The sequence below is a fragment of the Choloepus didactylus genome, chromosome 5 (assembly GCF_015220235.1).
Source record: "Choloepus didactylus isolate mChoDid1 chromosome 5, mChoDid1.pri, whole genome shotgun sequence".
In the NCBI taxonomy this organism is placed as follows: domain Eukaryota; kingdom Metazoa; phylum Chordata; class Mammalia; order Pilosa; family Megalonychidae; genus Choloepus; species Choloepus didactylus.
The window spans coordinates 82438740-82464193 of record NC_051311.1 but is presented as its reverse complement, the minus strand read 5'-3'; the positions used below and the strand labels follow the sequence as shown (position 1 = coordinate 82464193).

The 25454-nt window shown below is 39.3% G+C and overlaps 1 protein-coding gene across 4 annotated transcripts in view; it reads right to left on the bottom strand.

Moving 5' to 3' along the window:
* DOCK4 (dedicator of cytokinesis 4) overlaps positions 1 to 25454 on the bottom strand; it is a 460132-nt gene that overhangs the window by 168857 nt on the left and 265821 nt on the right. For all 4 annotated transcript variants that reach the window (XM_037836357.1, XM_037836356.1, XM_037836355.1 and 1 more), the window contains exons 13-16: positions 20073 to 20198; positions 9128 to 9252; positions 8049 to 8211; positions 1638 to 1744 (exon numbers count right to left, since the gene is read on the bottom strand). In XM_037836357.1, the coding sequence (XP_037692285.1) occupies positions 1638 to 1744; positions 8049 to 8211; positions 9128 to 9252; positions 20073 to 20198 (521 nt within the window). The remainder of the gene's footprint in view (positions 1 to 1637; positions 1745 to 8048; positions 8212 to 9127; positions 9253 to 20072; positions 20199 to 25454) is intronic.

The window sequence follows — 25454 nt, the reverse complement described above, 5'->3', positions numbered from 1 at the left end:
TACATAGATATATGTATGTGTGTGTGTATATATATATATATATATATATATACATGCATATATATATTTGTAATAAACCACTGTAAGCTCCTTTAAGTCACTTTTAGAAGTAGAGGGAATGCAAATCTAAGGACTTGGTTTTGTTCACCTCTTTATTCCCAGCACCTTCAACAGTGCCTGGCCTGTAGTTTGTGGTCAATGTGTTGAATGAATAAATAGAAAATTAATGATTAAATAAATAAATACATACATACATACACATGCACATAAAAATAGTTATTACCAGGTGTATTGTGCATCGCATTTTATTTTACTGTGCATTTATCATTTTATTATCAATAATCCAAAGGTAAAGTTTTTGTTCTTAATCTCCTTCCTACACTCAACAAATCTTCACTGCCTATCAACCAGTTGATAAAACCTCTCTGACACAGTTGTTGCTGTCATGGGGCTCATAAATCTAACAGGACAGGCTGAGAGATCAACAGATTATTATGGGACAATGTAAAGAGTACAATGTAAGAGATATGTGCAGAAATCAAGGTAGCTCAGGGGAGGGTACTTGGCCAGCTGGGAATCTAGGGAGTGGGGCCTGGGCAGTGGTACAGGACCCTTCCTTAGGGAGGCTGTAAGCTAAGGTGAGCCTCAGGGGATGAGCAGGAGTTGGACAGGGGAGGGAGAAGAAGGAGGCATGACTCCAGCTGTCCCAAGGGCAGAAGCAAAGCAGAGAGGACCAACCCACAGAGAATAAGGAACTAGAGACAGTCGGATGTGACTGCAGCATCAAGTAAGGTAGGAAGTGGAGAGAAGTCAAGCAGTAGGGAGGTGGGAGCCTGGCAAACCGCTGAGAAGCTGGAATTTATCTTCTCAGCAATGGGGAGCTTTCAAATGGGTTTTAAACTGGGAAGTGACCTGATAAGAGGTGCACTTTAGATGGCTCACCCTAATGGCTGGGTGGAACACGTGCTAGAAGGAGGCAAGACTGAGGTCAGCAGGACCAGTTAACCTGGGGGAGAGTTTCTAAGGGCCTAGAACTTCACACGATTACAGAAATGGAGAAATACAAAGGAGAAATATTTTGGAGAAAACTGTGTACTTGAAACTGCTAATGCTGTCACGACAAAGTTCAGCCACTTCTCTGCTTGCTTAGTAAGAGCAGCAGACAAGAAAACTGTAATGCTGATCTGCTAAACATACCTCTGGGTGTATATGGATCTAGGTAAGAAAATATATTATTTAGGAACTTTTTTATAAGATTTATTTAATCCTATCACAGAAGGGGAAAGACGTTGTCATCATACAGACTATCCAAAACCTACCTCTAAATTAAGATGAAAAATCACAAAGTATGTTTTACCTTCATTACCATTCATCACGATTTTCCATCACCACAAACAGAAATTTTTCCATAAATTTACAACTTTTCTAATAAAAAATATATTAAAAAATGGGTTTTAAAGTCTGCCAGAGATATAGTAACAATACTTTTAAAAAGACACTCTCACTGCCAGCAAGCTTCCTAAAAATATAACTGGTCAAAAGAGGGTTTTTCTCTCAGTCATTTCTTTTTCTTTTCCAAAGTAGGTAAGATAGTGAGTTCACGGTTGAGCCCGTCACCAATATCTAGCTGGGGGTACCTTATGCACGATGAGCTCATGAGTGCCATCCGGAAGCGTCCTACCATCCTCTTGCATCAGGGGAACGAAAGAGAAACCAAACAACTTCTTCTCTCCTTTTTCTTTTGCTGTGAAAAACAAAAACAAAAACAAAAAGAGAGGAATTACACGCTTATTTAAGTGCATGCTTACACATCTGTGTCCATAGATTGTCCTGAAGCACGGTCATCAAGAAATATAATCCACACCCACCCGCTCCCTTCACACAAATGAGAACCGCTTCTATGGTGGGATCTCCACGTAGCCACCTTGCAACCCCATCCCTGCCTCCTAATCTGCAAGTTACATTCTTACTTCATTTTCATCATGGGACTTGTTATCTGAAATCATGCTTATAAAAGACTTGTGGACTGTTGGTTGCTTCTCCTTGTATCCTGCCTTCCACCCTCTGGATGTAAATACCATTGGGAGCAGGGTTCTTGTAGGTTCTTTTTACTGTTATATGTTTGGCATCTCAAACAGTGCCAAGAACATAAATATATGTTATATAAATGAATGAGTGAACAAACGAGTGTGAAACAACGATCCATCCACTACCCATGGAAGGGTAGTCTCTGAGCTCTACCCTGGTCCACGACAGAACTTCTTTCCCTGCACCCACCTGTGTGAGGACAATGCGCCCCATACAAGTTATTTCCTTGGAATAAATTAGGCACACCAAAAGGCAACATGAATTGTAAGCTATGCTTTAATAAAGGCTTATTATAGTAGTACTCTGTAAGACAGAAATGAGATAATGAGGTTTTCACATGCCTAATTAAGAATTACAATGCTAGACAAGCCAAGGGTCATTAGCAATTATTTATAGATGAGGAAACTGAGATCATAAGATATTAGGTAACTTGCTCTAGAGCTCTTGAGTGCCATTCCAGTTCTTTCCACCAAGCTTCCTTTTCTCCAATAATGGAGATATCATTCAGAGAACCTTGTTTGTTCAACTCCATGCTCTCCTTGTGTGTAGATCTGGAAGGTGGAGTTCTCCAGGGCTGCAGGCTAGGGGTTACTCTTTCTTACTAAGTGTGGAAGTGGAGAAAAAAGTCTGGCTTTTGCATGCAGTAAGACCTGAGCTACAGGAGTTAGATAAGGTGATCTTAAAGATAAGATAAGAGGTTTTAGCAAAATGCTGCTCCCTTACAATTGCTTCCAGCATTTGACCACAGGGAAGGGGAGCCTCACACAGGAACAGCAATTTTGGATGGCTGGCTTTGGCCCCTGGAGTGAGAACATCCCTGAAAATGTGACTGCAGCAAAGAATTTTCTTTCAAGATCATTAATTTCATCCTCAGAAAGAAAATGGGTAAATATTGATATTCTTTAAAGTTAGGCAAAAATCATAGCAAAGATCTCCGGGAAGAGATGTCTACATCAACAAAAGTTCTGGGTGTGGAAATTATGCTTTGGGGAAGAAGATTTACTTAGAAAAAATTTCCTAAGTTTTTTTTTTTTTTTTTTTTGACTATCTTTGTGTGTGTTTTGTAGAATTCAGTTCAGAAAGATAAAAGTATAAATATTTCACAACAATTAAGTTTGCAAAGATAAGAAACAAAGTACTTGCTTCCCCAAATTTGCCTTCATTTATAGAATAAAAATAAATAAAAAAGTTTAAAGTACATGTCTTTTGTCCTGAGCTATTAGATCACTGTTAATAAGCTGAATGGATTATTAAACAGTCATCAAAAGTGATGACATAGATGCATATATTTACAAAAATGGAAAGACATTAATGAAATATAGATAAGAAATACAAAATAATTTTACATACATGACACATAATATGATTCTCTTTGGCTAATTAAAAAAAATGAAACACCAGATTTATGTATCTCCCATCCTAACGTACTGGTTCATTCCTTTTAGTATCCCAATTCCAACAATTTTTCTGCCCCTGGGATCTCCAATTCATTGACCATCCTCTCGTTCCCCCTCCTCACAGCCTCACTTCCCACCTTGCCTGGCTCCATTTCTAAGGTCCATCTTATAATCACTTTCCTCCAAATACCCTCAACCCCCTTAACTTTTCTACATTTCTATTGCACTCACATGGTGTTCTAGTTTGCTAATGCTGCCAGAATGCAAAACACCAGAGATGGATTGGCTTTTATAAAAGGGGGTTTATTTGGTTACACAGTTACAGTCTTAAGGCCATAAAGTGTCCAAGGTAATTCATCAGTAATCAGGTGCCTTCACTGGAGGATGGCCAGTGGTATCTGGAAAACCTCTGTTAGCTGGGAAGGCACGTGGCTGGCATCTGCTCCAAGGTTCTGTTTCAAAATGGCTTTCTCCCAGGATGTTCCACTCTAGGCTGAAGTTCCTCAAAAATGTCTTCAAAATGTCTCTCATATGCAGCTCCTGTGCTTTCTTCAAAGTGTCCCTCTTGGCTGTAGCTCCTCTTCAAAGTGTCACTCTCAGCTGCAGTGAGTTCCCTCTGTCCGTCAGCTCATTTATATGGCTCCACTGATCAAGGCCCACCCTGAATGGGTGGGGCCACACCTCCATGGAAATTATCTCATCAGAGTTATCACCTACAGTTGGGTGGGGCGCATTTCCATGCAAACAACCTAATCCGAATGTTACAACTTAATCCCCACTAATATGTCTGCCCCACAAGATTGCATCAAAGAATATGGCTTTTTCTGGGGGACATAATGCATTCAAACCAGCACACATGGTAAAACTGCAACCCTGGTTAAGGCCAACTTGCAGCTTACTGCATGCCTACATGAGACTAATCTCACTTTAATTAATGCACACTAACCACAAATAAGTCCTTAGCCAGGCAAACCTTTTACATTTAACTTATCAATTCACTCTCCCACTTTTCTCGACAATGATTTCATCCTTCTCCTCCTTCCTCAAACCTCCAAAACCTCTGCATCTCAGCTGATGTGGAGAGAATGCCCGCAAGCTCTGGCACCCACCCAGTAACCCATTTGCACCTGTCCCTCCTGGAGCCTGCTGAATGGTTTATATAATGCTCCTTTAAAAGGCCAAGACCCCTCCTTGTGCACTGGACCCCCTGCTCCTTCCCCCACCCAAGAACACTGCTCCTATAGTTGTCTCCTCCCTCTTCTACTACATCAGTTTTTCCCTCTCCACTCAATCACTTCCATCCAAAAAGTGTGCTTTTAAAACTCCATCTTAATCACACTTGATCCAACGTTCCATTGCACCTACTACCCCATTTCTCTGCTTTCTTCTATTATTTATAACAAAACTTCTCAAAAGATTTGTCTGTACTCACTGCCTCTCCTTCCTTTGCTCCAACTCACTCTTGAACTCACTCCAGAAGGCTTTCATCACAACTCCACTAAACCCACTTCTCAGGTTTGATGACTTCCATGATGCCAAATCCAATGATGATTTTGCTGTCCTTGCCTATTTATCAGTAGCACCTGATACATCTGATCAATCCTTTCTTGAAAAAGTTCACTTAACCTTCTAGATTCTAATCTTCTTTGATTCTCCTTCAACCACACTGGCTATTCCTTCTTAATCTTACTTACTGGCTCCCTCTCATTCTCCTAAGCTCTGAATGTGTGAGTGCCCCAGAGATCCATCCTTGGACTTCACTTTGCTAAATTTGCTACGTAGGAATCTCACTCACTCTTATGGCTTTAAAAATCACTCGTACCAGTGACGTGCTGGAGCTGGCTCATACTAGCTCACAAGAATTGACACAGCATCTTTTACCAACTGCATGCTCAGTGCCGTCATATTGATAGATTGAAATTGGCTGTGACGGGAGTATTTACCTATGGAAATCAGCAAATGCTACAAATCAGAGCTCCCCTCTTCTACCACCACCCCCACAATGCTGGTTATAAACATTTTCAGTACATCGTTAACCTATATGTTCCCCATTCCCAAATTTAGGCCTCCAGTCTAGACCTCATATTCAGCTGCCTACCTCACATCTTTTGAATGTCTAATAGACATCTCAGATTTAACAAATCTCACATGGAATGTCTGATTTTTTCTTCCTAAACAGACTCTTCCTATTGTCTTCCCCTTTTCATTAATTGATTACTCCATTTCAGGGCCCAAATCTTGGGATAATCCTTGACTTTTCTGCTTCTTTCACATCCAATCTGTCAATAAATCTGTAAAGCAGAATTGAACCACTATCATCCCAATCTAAACCACTTTCACCTCTTGTCTGGACTACCAAAAAAGCCTTCTAAATGATTGCTTTTTTTTAATTCCATTTGCCCCCCATAAAATCCAAACGGCAACTACACTTATCTTTAACCCCAGATCTCTAATCACTTCCCATCTCACTCCAAATGAAATTCAAAGTCCTCACCTGACATAAAAGACACTACAGGGTCTGGCTCCACCACTACTCTCTTGCTTACTTACTCTGGCCTCATATCTTTTCCTTCAAAATGCCAAGGAAATTACAACCTCAAGTGTTTTGTATTTACTATCATCTCTACCCGGAATATTCTCTTCCCAGTTATCCCAACTGTTCATGCCTCCACTTCTTTTGGGTGCTGCTCATACCTCACCCTATCAGAGAGGTCCTTCCTGACTGCCTTAGGTAAAATAAGAACACCATCACTAACCCTACCCCAATTTAGCCTTCTTTGCTGCACTTACCACTACCTGAAATACTATATATTTACTTGCTGTTTTACTATCTCTCTTCCCCCTCTAGAATGCAAGTTCCATAATAGGAGGTGGTTTGTTTTGAGCACTGATACATTCCCCATGCCCAATAAACTTCTGGGCACACAGTAGGTAGTCAACAAATATTTGCTACATGAATAAATTACATTTCTTGAATAAACAAATGTATACACATACAGGGAGAAAATCTGGAAGCTCGTGCAATAAAATAATTACGTAGATTATTTGTAGGCTGTGGGATTATGGGGACTCTTTCTCCTATGCACTTTGTTGTTTTTTCTAAATTTTAACAATAAACATTCAAAAAGCAAAACCAAAACATGAACACTATTTGAAGTGAAAGGACGAGAGGGCAGAAAACTAACAGGTTTTACTGAAAATAGACTTTATTTCGCTTTCCAGGTTCTGAGTTATAATAATTTCTTCCCTTTCCCCTGCTTCACCTTTATTTTCCTCTAGCTTTTTCTTACCTTGAAGCTCAAACCTGGTATGAGGTCCAAGTGAGAATTTTTGACAAATATTGGTGGAAGGAACGGTGCAGCATATTACCAACCCTTTATGTCTTCCCACCTCAAGTTTGAGACATGAAATCCTTCTGGGAATATGGAAGAATGTTTAGACCCAGCTAGCCATCTTCCTGCATTCTGAAACCCTCCCCAAAGCATAATTTATGGACTCCAAGGAGCTCCCAGAAGCAAAACCGGCAACCAACAAAGTCCTTCTCTTTCACCCGCACCTTGGATGAGTTTTCTATCACTCAGGTCAAGTCAATGCACAACTATCAGCAATGCCCCATTCCCTCTAGACCAGAGATGAGCCTGCTGCTTCTTCAAGAATGGGACTCCTCTGTATCTCTTGCTTGTTATAATGTTCCTGAAGCAAGACTCACCTGAACTTTACCCAGTCACAATGAACACTTCTGGTAGTGTCTAACGTACACTTTAGGGGCACAGGGACCATCAGAGTATGCCTGGACTGGGAATAATGGGGGACAGGAAGTAGATGCCTGAGAGGGTAGTAATGAGTGTAAAAGAATTAAAATGCAGACATCAAGAAATGACAATTTTATGGGTAGTAAAATCCATAGGGGCAAATTCTGTAACATCATGTTGTCTTGGGTTTTTTAAATCTATAAAATGAGGTAATTACTTCATATCATCTCAAGGACCTGTTCCAGCTGACATTACTTCTCATGTGAATTCTGAGACTGCACGGTGATACAAACATATGCAAATCAGATATAAACCTGAGCATAACAGCAGCATTCTTAATAACTTCACATGCCCAGAAAAATAACAGCAGCTTTTCTAATAACTTCACATGCCCAGAAAAATCCCAGGGGCGTCCCCTGACCTGCCCCCAGATGGGTCAGGGTTGCCTAAGCCACCAGAGCCAGTGGAGTTCTTAATGCTGTGTCTTTCCTTTGTGTCTAACCCTTCTAGTGTGTGCAAGTGATGAACTGATTTTTATGAAAGTAATCAATTTAAGAAGAACCCTGTAGATTTCCACAGTATTTTTTCCCTTCCTTCTCATCCCTCTATGTTTGTATAGAGGTCACTGGCTCCTCTAGAAAGAGTGAGACCGCTCTCCTCCTAGGAGTCACACTCATCCCCGTTTCTCCCTCCCGGAGGTCTCTGCTTTGCTGCATGCTTTCTGCAGACTAACCCTGCCCGACATTACAGCTCAGTAAGCAGACTGGCCCAGCACCACAAAGCCATGCAGCCAACCCCCCAAGACACTTACTGGAACAATGCCGAAACTCAAAGCGGATGTGTGCACCCCTGAATTTATCCACAGGAATGGGCAGTTTCAGCAGTTCGGACCACCTGGGACTGTTGTTATGATAAAGCACAAAGGAGTGGTATTCACTGGCTAGGGGCTCTCCAGAGCCGAAGGAGATAAAATCCTAACAAAGGAAACACGCAGGTTAAAGGTGGCTTCATTTAAAGATTATTTTGAGAGCAGCGGAGCAAATTACTTTGCTCTATCTTGCTGCTCCCCAAATAGCACTTCAAGTGAAATTACCTCCTTGGTCCTTTGCAGCACAGTTTATCCCTTGCTCCTGCCTAGCGGGCTGCATCTGTTTAATTCTGAGGCTGGCCTCCCAGGGCCTATCAGACCACAGCGGGCCCCGGTGATGTGTGCGAGGGGTGCAACTGCACGCCTGATTTGGGTTTCAGCTACACGGCAGAGTTCTCAAGCTGATGCAGCCAAAAGCCTCTTCTGTGCCTCAGTGGGTAGCTCAGTAAGCGGCGAGGCCAACCCTCTCATCTGAACCAGTAATTGTACTTCATATGAAGAAGGGGTTCACACAAAACACAACAGAAAGGAACCTGCTATTATCACATTTAGTAATACTCCAATCTTTATGCTCTATTTTGGTCAAGATGAAAAATACATTGATTAAACATGATTAAGTTTTTTGGTTTTTTTTTTGTTTGGTTGGTTGGATGTTTTTGTGTTTGTTTGCTTGTTTTATTTTTTTACCAATTACAGAAAAAATATTATTCATCTCCCAAACTGTGAGAGAAGAAAGGGAAAAAATGAAACAGCAAGAAAATACTACATTTAAAGAATAGCTGTTAAGAGGAAATTGTTGTCAAATGAATTCAAAAATTAAACTGTAAAAGCCTTTTTGTTTTTTCTGCTTTCTTTTCTGAGAGGCATTTTAATGATTTTTAAAAAAAGAAAACTAAGCCAGCGTGGAAAAGAAAATTAAAACAGAAAATATCGCGAATTAGAAATTAACTGATCACATGGAAGATGAATCCAAAGCAATTAGGAGGAAAGGCTTTACCAAAAAATATCTGAAATCAACATACCTTTAAGATCTGGCCACCGCTATCTATGATGAACATTGTGACTTCCACATTTCTGGCCACGCTCTTCCCTCCTTTCTCAAATTCTCCCCTTTCTATAGTGATATATAAATCATTCCTCATTTCACCTATTAGGAAAGGAAAATTAAAACCATGTTATACACACTAGGAAATGCAGTACTCTATCAAGAAAAACTTTAATTCATAATGTACATTTTTATATTATACATGAGTACAAATATATTATATTTATTCTTTTATCGAAGAGACCCCATCCTCACTGCCAATATCCAAGAAGAATAAAACCCAGCTCCTGCTATTCGGATTAGGCAGTATTGAAAAATGCACCTCTAGAAGGTGGATATTAGAATTGAATAGAAGAATGTTGTCAGGTCTCCCTATTTTTCATATATCCCTTATTTAATTGATGAAGTGTGATCAGAAAATGACAACCTAGCACGGGTGGCTCAGAGAAATCAGTCTTATTACTTTATGGCCACAGCACTTAGAGCAGAAGAAATACCTAAAAGGATAAAATAATAGGACTGCAAAGGGTACAATTACTATTTAAATCCATGGACAAAATGATCTCACTGCTGGAAGGATCCAAGTTAGTGCTTTATGAACACAGATGTAGAATAATTTAGCCATACAGACAGATTCAGCTTAATTTTTCACGTGCCATCGAGCTATGAACAAATGAGAGAATCCATGGCTCCAAAGTGACAGTCTATGTACACATATACCATCTATTTTTTTCTCCACTGTTTATTTATAAAACTCGAATGCTTTTTAATCCTTACCCTTTCTTATGACTGCAAGAAAAAGAGAAAAATTTGATTTCTCTAGCAAACTTAGGCAAATGTGTTAGCTGTATACATTTCTCTCCCCTAGAAGAATTAAATGAGGGGAAAGTGGTGAAGGGATAGGGAAATAAGAAATGAATAAACAAAGTTCTATGAGAAAAAATTTGAAAGTAAATTTTGGTGATGTCAGCAAAGCTGAATTTACTATGACCTAAAATAGCTTTCAAACAGTTGAAAAATCAAAAGTAATACTCTTTTATTTCTAATTAAAAAAAAATTCTCATAGGTAAGCACGTCTTTAGAAAGAAAAATAACTACACAAATATCCCCACAGTTGGGAGGTTTATAAAACTTCCTGCCCAAAGTATGTACAAGAAAGTACCCTTCGGTCTCCAATACCATGGGGGAATACCAATGAGTCTGGCTGCCTTCCTCCATAAAGACCCATTTTTTTCTGGTGGCATCATTTGCGAATGACCTGAGCTGGCCAGGAAACAGATGAGCCATAAAACAGAGGAAACGAGTAAGTTCTAAAAAGGATGAAATCTTAACCACCTTTCACAAATAGTACATAAAATATTAAGTGATTAGTTGAAAGAATTGATACTGAGTTCTCTGGCTTACAAATTTCTAGCATTCTTATATAGATGGTACAAAGCGACTTTGGAAAACAATGAACTGAGAAGTCCAAGGGAAAATCAACATATTTCAACACATTTAAAATAACATTTAAAAAATTCTTTGAAAGATTTTTAACTATTTCCTTTTTTAATTTTTAGAGAATGAGGTCAATAAATTCTGTTTGCTAGATTTTTTATAACCCACATCATTTTATTACTATATCTTTATTACTGCATATAAACTCACACATACTTAAAGTTAGCTGTTCTAAAAGAAAGAACAGTAAACTTACAAACTTTGTTGTCTAAATCAACCAACCTCACTAGACTCAAGTCTGACACACGTGCTATTTCAAAATATGTTTCAGAGGAAAATTTTGACAATATTTTTGCCACTAACAGATTTGGCAGATTAAAAAAACACATACACATTCAAATCAAGGTATTTCAGAGCAATGACATTAGTTAACAATAGCAAAATTCCTTTGCTTCTTGGAGTAGGTGACATTTAATGAATAGCTCTGCTTTCAAACAATGAGTAATTTACGAATAGATGGAAAAAAAACCCATACACTGATTAATGGGAAATGCAGTTACAGGAAGGTTTACTTTAAGAATTCCTCATCATTACTCATAGCTTGTCCAAACCACAGCGGGATTAACTTTCCTGAAATATGAAGGGTAAATGTTTCTTGGGAGGCAGGCTCCTGCTCTGACCTGCTGGAAGGGTGCCAACTTCGGCAAAGGCAGGTGGAGGTGAGGGAAGTTCTCTGGGTAATTCCGCTTGCCTTTAGACTAGGCACAAAGCAGGGACAAGGAGGGACACTCCTGCCTGTGCCACAACATTCTTTTTCCATGTATCCACTCAGCAACTATTTCTTGAGCACCTACCCTTCTTTTCCAGGCCTGTGGATTCATCAGTGAACAAAGTAAAAACCCCTTCCCCACAGACCTTAGACTCTAGTAGGGGAAGGCCTATCAAAAATAAGTAAAACATATAGTCTGTTGAAAGATAAGTGCTGTGGATATAGGTAATACAAAGAAGGGGAGGAGGGTGTTAAATATGGGTGGGTACGCGATTGTAATTTTAAACAGGGTGAGGAGAAGGTGTCACTGAGAGACCCAAGTAAGCTATAGGGCATTCTGACAAAGGAGTAATGTGAAACATGGCATTTCCTTCCCAAGCCAATATCTCAAGACTGTTTCACTCACAACGTAGCTGAATTGATCGATTTCTTCCTTACAAAAGAGATTCTGAATTCAAATAAGCGTAAAGGATGTAGGGTCATAGGAAGACTGGAATAAGGAAATCCAGGTTCTAGACTTCTCTGCTAATCTGCTACTTTGTGCAATACTGATATACACAAGACAATATCTGTGGACATCAGATTGTCATGTTATTAAAACAGGGGTGAGGTAAAGGAAAAAGTAGGGATGGGAGAGGAGGTAGGGGGGATGAGATTATTTCTGAAGTCCCTCTGTGCCCCAAAGTTATGTTATGATGTTTCTACGCCTTGCAAAAGAACTTCTGGAATGTAACACATTTGTAAATTAAAATGTCTTATACATATAATTTAATTTTCTGTTCTTTAACTGTCATCCATACTTGTAATTCCCATTATCTTTTGCAAACCTTTTACAACTAAACCAAGATTTCTTTGAAAAGAGAACACATGACAAGAAGAACATTTCTCCTGGATGACATTCTACATATGCCTCTCCCCAGGAATTTAACAGCTTGCTGTGTGACAATACTGCAAGGTGCCGTGTTTTACCAAAATATGCAGAAGGATAACACTGAAACAAGGGCTAATTAAAATCCATACACTTGAGGTAGGCTCTGGAGAAAACTAAGAAGCCCAAATGGTGTTAGGAAAGCATCTTGGGTAATTAAGAGAGAAATCATAAAGCGTGTATGAAATGGAGTCATTGCACCAGTGTGAAAAGCTATTTTCCTGACAATGTTTATTAGCACCTTGCACCTCCTAAATTTATTTTTCTAGCAAGTCCACTAGCTGGGAAGTCTTTACACATGTGAATGAGTCTAAAATATCATGGAGAACAAGATAAAGACAAAGCCTCAACAATGATAAAAAAAACTGAAAAGTTCAGTGACTACTGTTAAAAAGGGTCAATTGGTGGCTTGACTTCAATTGGCGAGAGGTTTCCCTCAGTAACTGAAGACCCTGATCCTTGATTCTGGCCTATGAATGGTGTGGCTGAAAGCACAGAATGCACACTCACCCCATCGTGTCAACCACTGTACACAGCCACAGGGGCCAGCCCAGTGCCTCATCTGCACTGGATATTGTTCATGCTTATAGAGCTGGAAAATAAAAGTCTCTATCCTTCAGTTAGGAAACAAAAGAACACATATAAATGACTTAGAGTGTCCTGTGAACTTAGGTTATTGATGGATGAAAAGATGGAAACAGTAGCAGTAGTAGCAGTAGCAACAGTCATTGTCATTGTCATTGTCTAGTGGCAGTATCATTGAGTACCTGCCATGTGTTAGGCACTTTGCCAAGTGCCACAGTAGATTATCTCATTAAATACTCATGTTATCCATTTTACAGATGAGGAAACTGAAGTAGACAGATTAAGAAATGTATCCAAGGGAATATTCATCTCTCCACTTCAGAGATGAGTGAATGAAATTCAGTGGGGTGAGAATGGCCATCCAGTAAGCTAGTACGATTCAGCCTTCATCACCAAAGACCAGTCCCTGGAGCAAGGACAGTATCGGTCCTGCTCTATTCAGCGTTGCTCAGACCTGTCCTGAAGCACAGATTTCAGTTCTGGGCCCATCTTTACTGGACAGAGACAACACCATCTCCTACCATCCAGAACACAAACAATATGGAGAAAAGACCCAGAACCCATCATAGGAGGGGTAAGAGAGGTAAGAAAGTTAACTGAATTTAAAAATGCAAAGGCCGTTTGTGGAATAATCATACTATGAAGTTCCAAGCAGAAAAACTTAAACCAGGGGACAGCAGGTAGACGAAGACTGGTCCAACATGAAAGAGGTCCTTTTGAGAGATGATGTGTTCTTGGTCATTGCAAATATTCAGGCATTGAGCCAGGAGACCACCAGCAGGGTCCTGGGAAGGAAATTCATGCATGAAACACATGGCTGGGCTGGATGGCCCTTCATGTGTATGGTAGGCAGGATAATGTCACTCCACCCCCAAATGTCCAAATAAATTACTTTACATAGCAAATGGATCTTTGCAGAGGTGATTAAGGTAAGGATCTCAAGATTTTCCTGGGTCACTGGGTAGGCCCAAGGTAATCAGAAGGGTCCTTTTAAGAGGGAGGCTGGGGGAGCAGAGTCAGAGAAGGAGAGGTGATGAGGGAAGCAGAGGTTGGAGTGATGCAGGGCCACAAGCCAAGGAACGTGGCAGCCTCCAGAAGCTGGAAAAGGCAAGAACGGATTGTCCCCTGGAGCCCCCAGAAGGGTACCTTTGCTGACACTTGATTTTAGACCAGTGAAACTGATTTTGGACTTCTGACCTCCAGAACTGTAAGATAATAAATCTGTGTCATCTTGAGCCAACGGGTTGGTGGTAATTCGTTACAGCAGCCATAGAAAACCAATACAATGTGCCTTCCACACCCAAGCTTCTATCACTTCAAGGGGAGTAAAGGGAAGGACATCTGTTGATTTGCATTTCTCTATCAGTAACTTACTAGAAAAATATTTATATTAAAAAAAATGAAATTGCTAACCTTCTTAAACATTAAGCAAACATATCTATTTCACTCCTCTTACTCCAGTTTAGACATCATTATGTAGTCAATTTTGACCAAATAGAAATTTGACTTTTCTGAACTCTGGTCTAAAGATCAGATAAACAGGAGGATTACTCTGAGTGATGTTTGTAAAATGAATTTAAACCTAGAAGTCACTATCAAAACTACGACTGCTGGCAGCTGTTTGAAACAGAGGCTTTGCTAATTACTTGCAGCTTGAACCTTTGGTCCCCAGATCTAAATTCCTCCTTCCTGCTGTCACAACACCATTTTTACTTAATTCCTTTAAGGGTTTGGAGCATCAAACATCCCCTGTTAAAGGGAATGCACTAGCAGGTATTAATTAGGGGTTTCCTAACAAAGAGTAAGAGTTTAGCAGTGGATGAGTGGCAGCAAGTCTCCAGGGGAAACAGGGTACAGGCAGCAAAGATGGGTTAGGGAGGCCACAATGAAGACCAAGAAAATTCTGCCTGCACAGAATCATAAACTCAGAGTAAGAATGGACATTGGGTATGGGTGGAGGAGCACCGAGTTTGACCTTCCGTGACATCCCAGAGACACGGCTAGCTTCTGCTTCAGAACATGTAGGATAGACGCTTAGTCCTTCCTGATACTCAGCAATGGCCCAGGTCCAGCTCTGCATAGTCTGTTAAGACGAGCACAGCCATGCTGCGGCCAGTGTGGTAACCACTGCCACATGTGGCAATTGAGCACTTGAAATGTCTAGTCTGAAAAGAGATGTAAAAATAAAATGCTCTCCAGCTTTCAAGGACTTAGGTTGAAAAACAGAATATGAAATCTCTCCTTAATATTATTTGTACTGATTACCTGTTATAATGATAATATTTTGGATATGTTTACTTAAATCAAAAATAAAATTAAAATTAATTTCATCTGTTTCCTCTCACTTTTTTTAGGTAGCTACTAGAAAATTAAAATTACATTTGTGGTTCACGTTATACTTCTGTCAGACAGCACTGTTTTAAATATTTGCAGTACTTTCCTTCCTACAGGCTCAGAGACCAGAACATGGAACTCCCCCATAAAGTTAACTGGCTTGAAGGTGGCAGTGACAGAGTTTCACAGAAAGTACCTTTTTACCTTTTCCCCTTTGAAAATCAGATACTCCAAGAAATAAGGTGCTGAACGGCAGACCCCTAACTAAAGGGAAGGGCCCAGGGAACTTCACCATAGCTCAAAAGGCAGATCTCCTCATACAAGGCTACAAAATAGAGACCTGCCTGTGCCCCAGGTGAGACCCAGGAGAGAATTTGTTTCCATGTTTTTTCCATTCCCAAAATAGCTTGCACTGATTACATTCCGTGATCCTCAAAGAGTTTTGTGTTTGCTCCTGTCAGTCTTCAGACCACAGATAAGTCATTCTGCAGAGACAGGGTCTGTGTTGATGGCTTGGTCCTGTTGGTACAAGCACATGCCTCTCCCTTCCTGACCCCTATCAGAACAGCAAAGGAGCAAATCAACTGTGAAGGACAAGTCTAGAAAATGGAAAAGAAAATCATGCTTGCAGACTGTCAAGTGTAATGTCTGAATCACAAATCCTATTCACACATTTTCTCACTGACAAATTCAGTTCCAGTTGTCATTAGAGCCACAGATGAGAATTGACAATCAAAATTCTGGTAAATAAAGGAAAACAGAGCAATGACTGCAATGTTTCCCAATGTAGAAAATTCCAGTGAGTTTTATTGTTGCTTTAAGCTGTTTAATAGGTACATCTCCCCTCTTTCTCTCTAATTTGGAAGATTAAGAAGCACACACCACCACCACCACCACCCCCCAAAAAAGAGAGAGGAGGAGAAAAGAAAGAGAAGAAAGTGTGCTTAAACGAAGGAATCTCTTGGTAACGAATGGTGGTGATGGAGGCACAACATTGTAAATGTAATTAATGCCACTGAATTGTACACTGAAAAATGGTTAAAACAGCAAATTTTATGGTTTATATGTGTTATCACAATAAAAGCAATAAGTGAAAAGAAAAAGAAACCCCTTGCACCTTGCAGTCCCTGGCTCTGCGGACTTTTCTCGGGGAGGACTGTATCCCCAGGCAGTGTGAGCCTTGCCATAATAACACTGGGGCAGGAAAGGGACATAGTGAGCCTTATTCCACAGAAAGTTCATTTCTGTCATTAAAGAAAGACAAAGCTGCAAGGGCACAGCACATCCCAGATAATTATCCAGCAGATGAAGTGCCACCTTGCTTTATATTTTTCCATTTCTCAACGATACTGCCCAGAGACCAGGCTGAGGAACTCAAGCAGCTGGCTGCATTTTGCTCTAAGACATGTTTTTTATATTAGATTTGCCCATCAATTTGCTTCCCAGTGGGATGAAATTTTTTCTTTTTTTGTTAAAGAGGAAATACCAGTTATTTATAGCAACTGAAGGAAATAATGAACAGTTTTGCAAGAGCCACTGGATAACATGCCACCAAGTAAACAGTTCCATAAACAGTCATTTTCAACTATGGAAACATGATACACTCAGGCAGGCTGGGCCCCTAAGCTAGGCCAGGTCATCTCAGGAAACTTTATAGGCTGTTCTCTTGGCCTTGCCTGCATGAATGAATTTCAATCAAGAGATCCCAAAATGCTGCGATGGGCAATGCTAGTCCGTTTCTGCAGCAGTTTAAGTTTTTATTCATGAAGATCCCATCACTGAGCCTCACGCTGGGTTGGTACCTTGCCAGACACTTCCCTTGCTTGATTCTACATATGGGATTGAAACGGTGGTTTAGAGACTCTCATTAAAAGAAAAAAAAATACTGTCAACAATTTAAGACTATTTTATTTAGTATTTATATATTTATCCCTTTTATTGGTTGTGGAAAGGGTGTTTGGAGACTGAGAAATACTACAACTTAATACTACTACTATTTGTCAGCTTCTAACATCTAGACATAGGGGTAGAAAATCTTTATCTCGATGAAAGATTCATTCAAACACAAGGTGAGGTCCTTTTATAATAAAATGCAATAATTAATAAAAAATTCATTCCTTGTTTTGTAAAACAAAGGAAAGGATGTGCAATTCTTTTTTTTCAATGAACACAAGCCACATTAACCTGTGTAGATTAGTACTATTCTAAGGTTAGATTAGGAGGGGAGGAGAGAGAAGAGGAGAAGGCAAAGGAGGAGGGACAGCAGCAGCAGCAGAAAGGTAAAAGTCAAGAAAGGAAGGAAAAGAAAGAAAACAAGAGGTTTAGACAGACATAAAGTGATAAACAGGCATAGAGAGAGCCAGAGCTTGGTGAAGGCAATCCAGCCAGGTTGCAGCACGCTGTTCTCAGGGACAGTGCGAAATGCCCAGAACTTTGATACCTCTGATTCATTACTAAATGGCAATTCGACTTTTTTTTGTTTGTTTTTAACCTTCAAACTTCAAAGGTTTTCACAGAATTTCAGAAATTCAAAAATTTTAGAATTTAGAAATTTCCTTGTAACACTAGAGGTGGCCCTTTGTTAGTTGTGACTGCATATTCTTTCAATATTAAAACAAGCGTTTGCTATTAGCTCAGCATAGGAGTGAGAACAATGATTTGGGAGATGTGGGCCCAGAATCGTCAGCCTTTAGCCTCTGCTCAGATGTCACCTCTTCAGGAAGGGGGTCTACCCCTCCTCTGTGCAGCCCACGCACCTTCTCTTTAAGACCTTCCAGATCACCACGGGTTTCTCCCCGTACCCTCCTGAGGGCATGATTATGTCTTATCCGCACAATCTCCACTGCTAACATCCTGGGCTCAAACCATGATCGTCATCACCTGGGTTACCACAAAAGGTGCCAAACTGGTCTCCTGTTTCTTGCATTCCCTGCACTCCCACATCCCATCCAAGTATAATCTCCACAAAGCAACAACAGTGATCATGATGATTAAGTAAATGTGCCCACTTGGCTAGGTTATGGTGTCCATTGTTTCATCAAACACTGGCCTACATGTTACTGTGAAGGTATATTGCAGATGTGCTGGGTATCTCCAATCAGCTGACTCTAAAGCGATTACCCTTGATCATGTGGATGGGCCCCATCCAATCAGATGAAGGCCTTATGAGCAAGTGCTGTGGTTTCTACAAGAAATTCTGCCTTAAGACTACACCCTCTACTCCTCTGAGTTTCCAACCTGCTGGCTTTCCATATGGATTTCAGAAAGACTTCAACATCAGTTCTTACTGGAATTTCCAGCCTACGAAATCAGGACTCAAGATTGCAAAATCACTATTACCAGAATTTCCAGCCTGTCAGCCTGCCTGACAAATCATAAACTTGACAGTCTTCCACAATTTCATGAGCCAATTCCTTAAAATACATCTCTTTATATATACATAGGTTTTGTTTTTCTGGAGACCCCTGAATGATAAGTGATTCTGCGACAGTGTAAACCATTTTGTTACTACTCTGCTCAAGGCTCTCCGGTTGCTTCTGACCTCCTTCTTAATAAAAGTCAAAGTGCTTAGTGGGATTGCCAAGGCCATACACAATTCCCCCCACCCTGTTCCCCTCCTCCATTACTCTGTTTTGGCCAAGCTGGCCTCCTTGCAGTTTCTTGAACATGCCAGACATTCTACTACCTCAAGACCTCAGCACTTGCTGTTCTCTCTACCTGGATGCTCTTATCTGCATAGCTTCCTCACTCACTGCCTTCAAGTCTCCACCCTGATATCACCCTCTCGCCTAAATTCCTCACTTACCTTAAATTTCAACCCCTCAACATGACACCTCCTCAACTGGTATGATGATTTTAGCACTTATCATCTTCAAACATATATGTTTTACTTACATATTTGTCATCACTTTCCTCATTAGAAAGTAAGCTCCATGACAGAAGGGATTTTTTTTCTGTTGTGTTCTTATATTTGAAACAATGCCTTAGCATACAGAAAGTACTCAATAAATATTTGTAAAATGAATGAATTAATCTTTGTATAAGAATACCAAGTCTCTGGCACAGGGATGATGCCCAACCATGCTTGTTGAACTAAAATGAATTAAATAGCTGTGTGATTTGCCCAGCTCTTTTACCCTTACTTTCCTCATCAGCAAACTACCATTTTTGTCCAACTCATTGGATTGTACATGATAACACTCAGAAACCCTAAACTGCCATAAGTTTGGAAAGGGGTGTCCTTTTTAAAAAAATTCATTTTGTTTAAGAGATGAGGACTGTCTCAATACAAAATCCAACAAAATTTCAATGTTCAAAGTTTCATCTTGGCATTTCTTCTACAGCAGGAATTTCCTTAACCTGCACCCTGCCCACTTAGAAAACAAGCACTTTTTAAAGATGCTAGTATAAATCTGAATTATATACACACATAGAGGTAAAAAAAAAATGTAGAAATACATATGGCACATGCATACAGCTGCATATTTACATATATATATCCCCAATGAAAAAATCCTCCAAGAAAGGCTAACTCCTGCTAATTGACTTTACTTATCAAAACTTATGAGGATTTCCTCTGACTTTACCAACATTTTTCACCAAGGGGAAAACTATTTTTTAGACCCCACCTTCTTATCATGGTCATAATGAAATGCAGCCATGGCCCTTAAAAGTTACCCACCCTAATATAAATAAAATGTAAAAATATTTTATTCTTAATTTTCCTTATTTATTACCACAAACTTCATTTCATCCTTCACCATGGCCCATTTGAATTCTTGAAACCTGACCACTTGAACAATTTTTCAAGTGTCAAAACCAGACAATTCACCCATATTTCATCGTTTTGGTTCACCGTAAGTCACCTACCAGGCATAATAATATTAGAAAAACCCAACTTCCTCGTTATGGATACTCCATGAGAAAATACTGATGAGTACTCTCTTCTGATCTGTTCCATGTCTCCATGAAATAGCTGTAGGGAAACCGCTAAACCTAAAAGAAATGAGAGATATCATCGTAAAAATCAGAAGACTATAAATAGCATGAGGAAACACAAGTTCTTCGATACGCCCAAATTTATGGTATTGTCATTTTAACCCAAGGGTTAATTTTCAGACAAAAACCAAGAGCATCTATAGGAATAATATCTACATAATTATTTTTTAAGTTTAACACATGACTTTCCCCCCTTATAAGGAGGTTCACAGCAACTGCAGAAATTTCAGCACAATGATGAGAGGATGAAGCTTGGCTCCAGCCCCCACACCCTCTTCTCATCCGAAACAGACGGAGCACAGCATATCTCTATATGAACACTCATTCCAACCTTCCACGGAGGGCTCTCTGGCCCTAGAAGATGCTGACATCGAAATTTGAGGTTTTAATTTTTTTAACTCTATAAAGCCTATGAAAAATTACTTATCAGATACCACTGAGATGAAAAGAAAGCTGAAGACATACAATAATTCAAGGATTTTAAGGATAGTCATGGTGATTTTCTTGAAATTTAAGTAACAAGGTGATCATAATACCATATACAGCAGAAACTCACGATGGCGTTATTTCCTAATGAGAAGAATTTAGCATGATGCCAGCCATTTTGACAACAATTCAAGGAAATTTAGTCAGTAAAATAGTAATATAATCTGATTAAAAAAAAAAAAACTCACCTATAAGTGGGACCCCAAAAATAGTGACATTACCCCTGTAAGGACATATAGAAGATGAATGACATTTTTTTTCGTATCTTATTTTCTAACTCTCAGGCAAGAACTACAAAAAGAATATTAATTCCAGACATTTGTGAATGTGCTTGTATGTATATCTCAAAGACGCTATTCCTCTTTCAGCTTTTTAAGTCCCTCTTCCCTTTGTTTCCTATTATTTTAAAACAAGAAAGACAAAAAAATCCCTCACTTACATAAGTGACAGAAAATAAAACCAGTCAAAGGTAACAATTAGTTAAAAAAAAAAAATTCTGGTCATTATTAACCTGAACAAAATTATAAAATGAATTTGGAGGACAAATCTGTACTCCAAAGCTGCTCAATCTGCATGATTAGTTATCACTATCTTTCACTTACAATGTACAGATTACGTCCTGTTATCAATTGTCTTTAATAATTACAGTAGTACAATGCTATCGAAAAACTTAGGCCATAGGAATGACAACACTCGCACCAGAATGAAAAAGAAATACAAAACTTATTTGCCACACATCTAGATTAGGATCTCCCTTTCAGCTCCTTCAGTAATATGAGCTAAACAAATGAACAACAACAAAAAGCAGAGCTTTTGTGGTTTGTTTGCTTGCTTTTGAAAAGAGGGCTTAAAATATCAGGAACATTTGTAAAGGAATATCAGGCTCAGAGAGAAGCTCGTCCCCTTCCTGGGTCTCCGATCTGCCCTAGATGAGCCATGTCATAGGGGCAATGACATACAAAAAGAACGATTTGGACATGGCCACCTCATTGGGTCCCCACACCCTCTAGTGTGTGGATCTAATAGAATGTTTGTCTTAGAGAGTTGTTGTGAGAATTAAATGAAATCTGGTAGGTACTCAGGGACTTTTAGTTAAACTTTTAGTTAAATCTGCTTCTCATTTTACCCTAACCATTTGCTACCTCCACCAATCACATTCAATTCACTTTGAGTTGGATGACTACATGAAATGAAGCACTGGGAGATTAAGCATTCTGGATGGTTTGATGGAGACAACTGTCAGTACAGCTTTGGGACACTTTATGAAGTACTACTGGTTACTTTGAAACCCCGAGGCAGGAAAATGAAGACAAACTAACATGTGTTATAATCCATCTGTCCCAGCAGCTATCTCTTCCTGACTCACGCTCACCCACTACCCCCACCTCATTAGTGGTACTTCTGTTTTCCTCCCACTTCTGTCCTTTTGCCTTCAAAATACACACCCACACTATCACCATCATCATTAGCATCATCAGCAGTTGGTATCTGTAGAATACCAGTGTGTGCCAGACATGGTACATAACAGTCCCCTCCACCCCACCCCACTGGGGAGAATACTGTTCAAATCCTGGGGTACTCTAAGCAATGCTTTCAAGTACAGAATCAGATGTGTTTAACTAAATTCCTGAGGTCCTGTAATTTTTGCAAGCAAAGATCATTTTACTGTGACTTAATGAAGGATCTGACTGGAGATGCTACCAACATTACGTGGCATGTGTAGAGCAAGAAGAGAAAAAAACTCAACAATAAAGAAAAAATAAGAGCATGCTATTGTGGGTACGGGTTGGAGGAAGGCTAACAGACTGGAATTCTTCTTTTGGCCCATGGGAACCAGCATTCATTTAACCAGCAGAGATATTTTTCATTTAAGCTGAATATTTTACAGAGGCTGTGACAAAATGACAAAAGCATTCCAGTCAGAGACAAAGTGAATCCTGAATAAAATTAAAGAAGACAGGAAATGGAAGAAAAACATGTTTTAGGGAAAGACAGATAGAAGGAGGGTGAGAATGAACATGAGAAAGTCATCAAAGTTTACTATCAGCAAGAACCACTGAGATGAGATGAGAGAGTGCAAAAGGATAAAGTGAACCCATTTAGGAGACAACAGACAGAGAAGGAGCCAGCTGGCAGATAAGGGAAATGATGGGGTGGGGTGGGGGGATGGGGCAGTGTAAATAGGCAAAATAATATGTGGGAAAAGGGAAACTTAGCATTTAAGAGTTGAATACATCCTAAAATTTGGTCAGTTATGGTAGTTTTCAATATGAACACTTAGAGAGATATAGATATAGTAATGATTTTATCAGTTTAGACAATGATAATAATTTGGGGAAGAACTGCCATTTGAGGTGACCCAACTGTTCCATAATGAAGAACTTCTAGACAGCCAAGAACTGTAAAGGTCAAGTGAACAGACGGCTTCACCACAAAGTTCTTGGTTTTTCCCACATCATCAACTCAGTTTCCACAAAGAAACTGCAATGCTTAACTAAGAAACATCAAAGCATATGTGTACTTTAAATAAGACAAAGAAGAAACATAGTGATATTGGTGAGTCTACAAAGACCAGCCCACAAAGAGCCATTGCAATCCTATTTATTTTTCAATCAGGGAAACTCCTGATACTATTTTTATTATCATGACCACTATCAAGAGGTTGGCTAAGGGTGTCACCAGAGCAGTAAAAAATAATGTATTAGGACTAAAAGACTACTCATCACTACAAAGAGAGACTTAGCAAATATTTACACAATTCAATTAACTGAGGATTGGCCTCATCCTTTCAGGACTAGTGGTTTATGCCATAGGGTATGTTCAAAGAGCAATATTTTTCTTTCTAGTTTCTTCCTTGTCAGGCCACTTCACTGCCCTGGCCTTATCTGCTGTCTCTAAGAATGGGGTAACTTCTCAAATTTTATCTGTACACTTTAACTTACTCTTGGCATAATTCAAATTGACCACTATGGGCAAGGCACAATCGATGTCTTAAGAGGAAGGAGGGTGGGATACAAGAATGTAGATGACAGGGTTCCTACTCCTAAAGAAGTGGTAGGCTGAACTATGTACCCCAGGGAGGGGGTAAAAAACCATATTCTTAATCCCATTCCTGTGATTAACGCATTGTAAACAGCAGGACCTTTTGAAGATGTTATTTTTGGTTAAATTGTGGCAAATAGAATCAGGTTGGGCTTTAATCTGGATGACTGGCGTCCTTACAAAGAGAAAGAAATTCAGGCATAGTGAGAGAAGAGAGAGAGAGAGAGAGAGAGAGAGAGAGAGAGAGAGAGAGAGAGAGAGAGAGAGGAGTGGATGCTGGAAGTCAATGGAAATCACAGAGAGGGGACATTACCACATGCTGGGAAAATCAAGACACCCCACAAAACATATAAATAATGTTTTATAATTACTTTTTCTGGTCCCCAAAATGAAATTGTTAAGGGAGCAATGTTACCCTTATTAGAAGAATCATAAACACTAAACTGAAATTTTTTATCAGCCTAGATGTTTAAGCACCAATTATGAGGGTCTGATACTAAATTTTAGACAAAGATATAGTCATTCATTAATCTGGAGTCTGCCTCAAAACAACAGTTTCATGATTAAGCTCAGTTTAAGGAGTAGTAGCACAGGAAGAAAGGCTTGGTATCTGTTCAATCAAATGTGTTTGATCATTTGGTAATTCTATGGGAATTGAAGCTAACTCATTCTATAAGATGCTTCCTTTTAAATTCAAGAAATTCTGCACTTTCAACATTAGAAACGGCAAGCAGAGTACGATTTACTATTGATTACTTGTACAAGGTTGTGCTACTATCACCACTATCCATTACCTCAAACTGAAACTCTGTACCCATTAAGCAAAGTCCCACCCATGCTTGGTAATCTCTAATCCACTCTCTGCCTTTATGAATCAAAGACAATATCCCCTTTGACAGGCATGCCTACTTATCATAAGATTAAGCTAAGATTTGCATATTCCCTGAATATCTGAACTATTAAATTCTATGGAGGTTTCAAAAGCAAATCTGTCTGTTTACTAAGAGCAATATTCTAGTATGGGAGATTGAAAAAACACATGGCTGATAAACACAAGTGGCAATGTGCATAAATAGGCATATGTGAAGATGGTGAAATTCCTAATGACATCAGGATTCTGAGTGTGTGCAGTTATTAATAAGCCAAGGCTCTGAACAAGTAGAAAATCCTGATAACCTTGACAAGATATCTAAATATATAATTTGGTAAAGGGGAGAGGTTCTTCTACTCTCTGATTTTGTGTTTTTCAATGCTCATGATTTTCTTTTAACTTCATTTCTAGGCTCTAAATGGATTGGGTTTTCTTATTTCCCCTATTTCCCTTTTGACTCTTCTGTCAGTCATATATCTATTCACTAAATGTTTAACATAAATAGTTCACTTAGAGTCTAAATTTAATAAAGAGCTCTAGTCTTCTGAACAGTTCTATGAATTCAGATCTTTTTAATTCTGATGAATTTTTAATTATTGTTGTTTACAGTCAATGCTAACTTAGATCTACCCATACATTTACCATCATCTTTGCGTGCTATTGCTTCTTGCTTTCCATTTCTTTACTCCTGCTGACCATCTCTTAAGTATTCTTTCAGTGAAAGTGTAAGTGGCAAATTCTTACAGTTCTTTCTTTCCTTATCATTCCCATGTTTAAGTCATAGTTTAGTGTGTACAGAATTCAAAGTTGTCCATTTTCCCATAGCAATTTTAAGATATTATTTCAGATGCTCT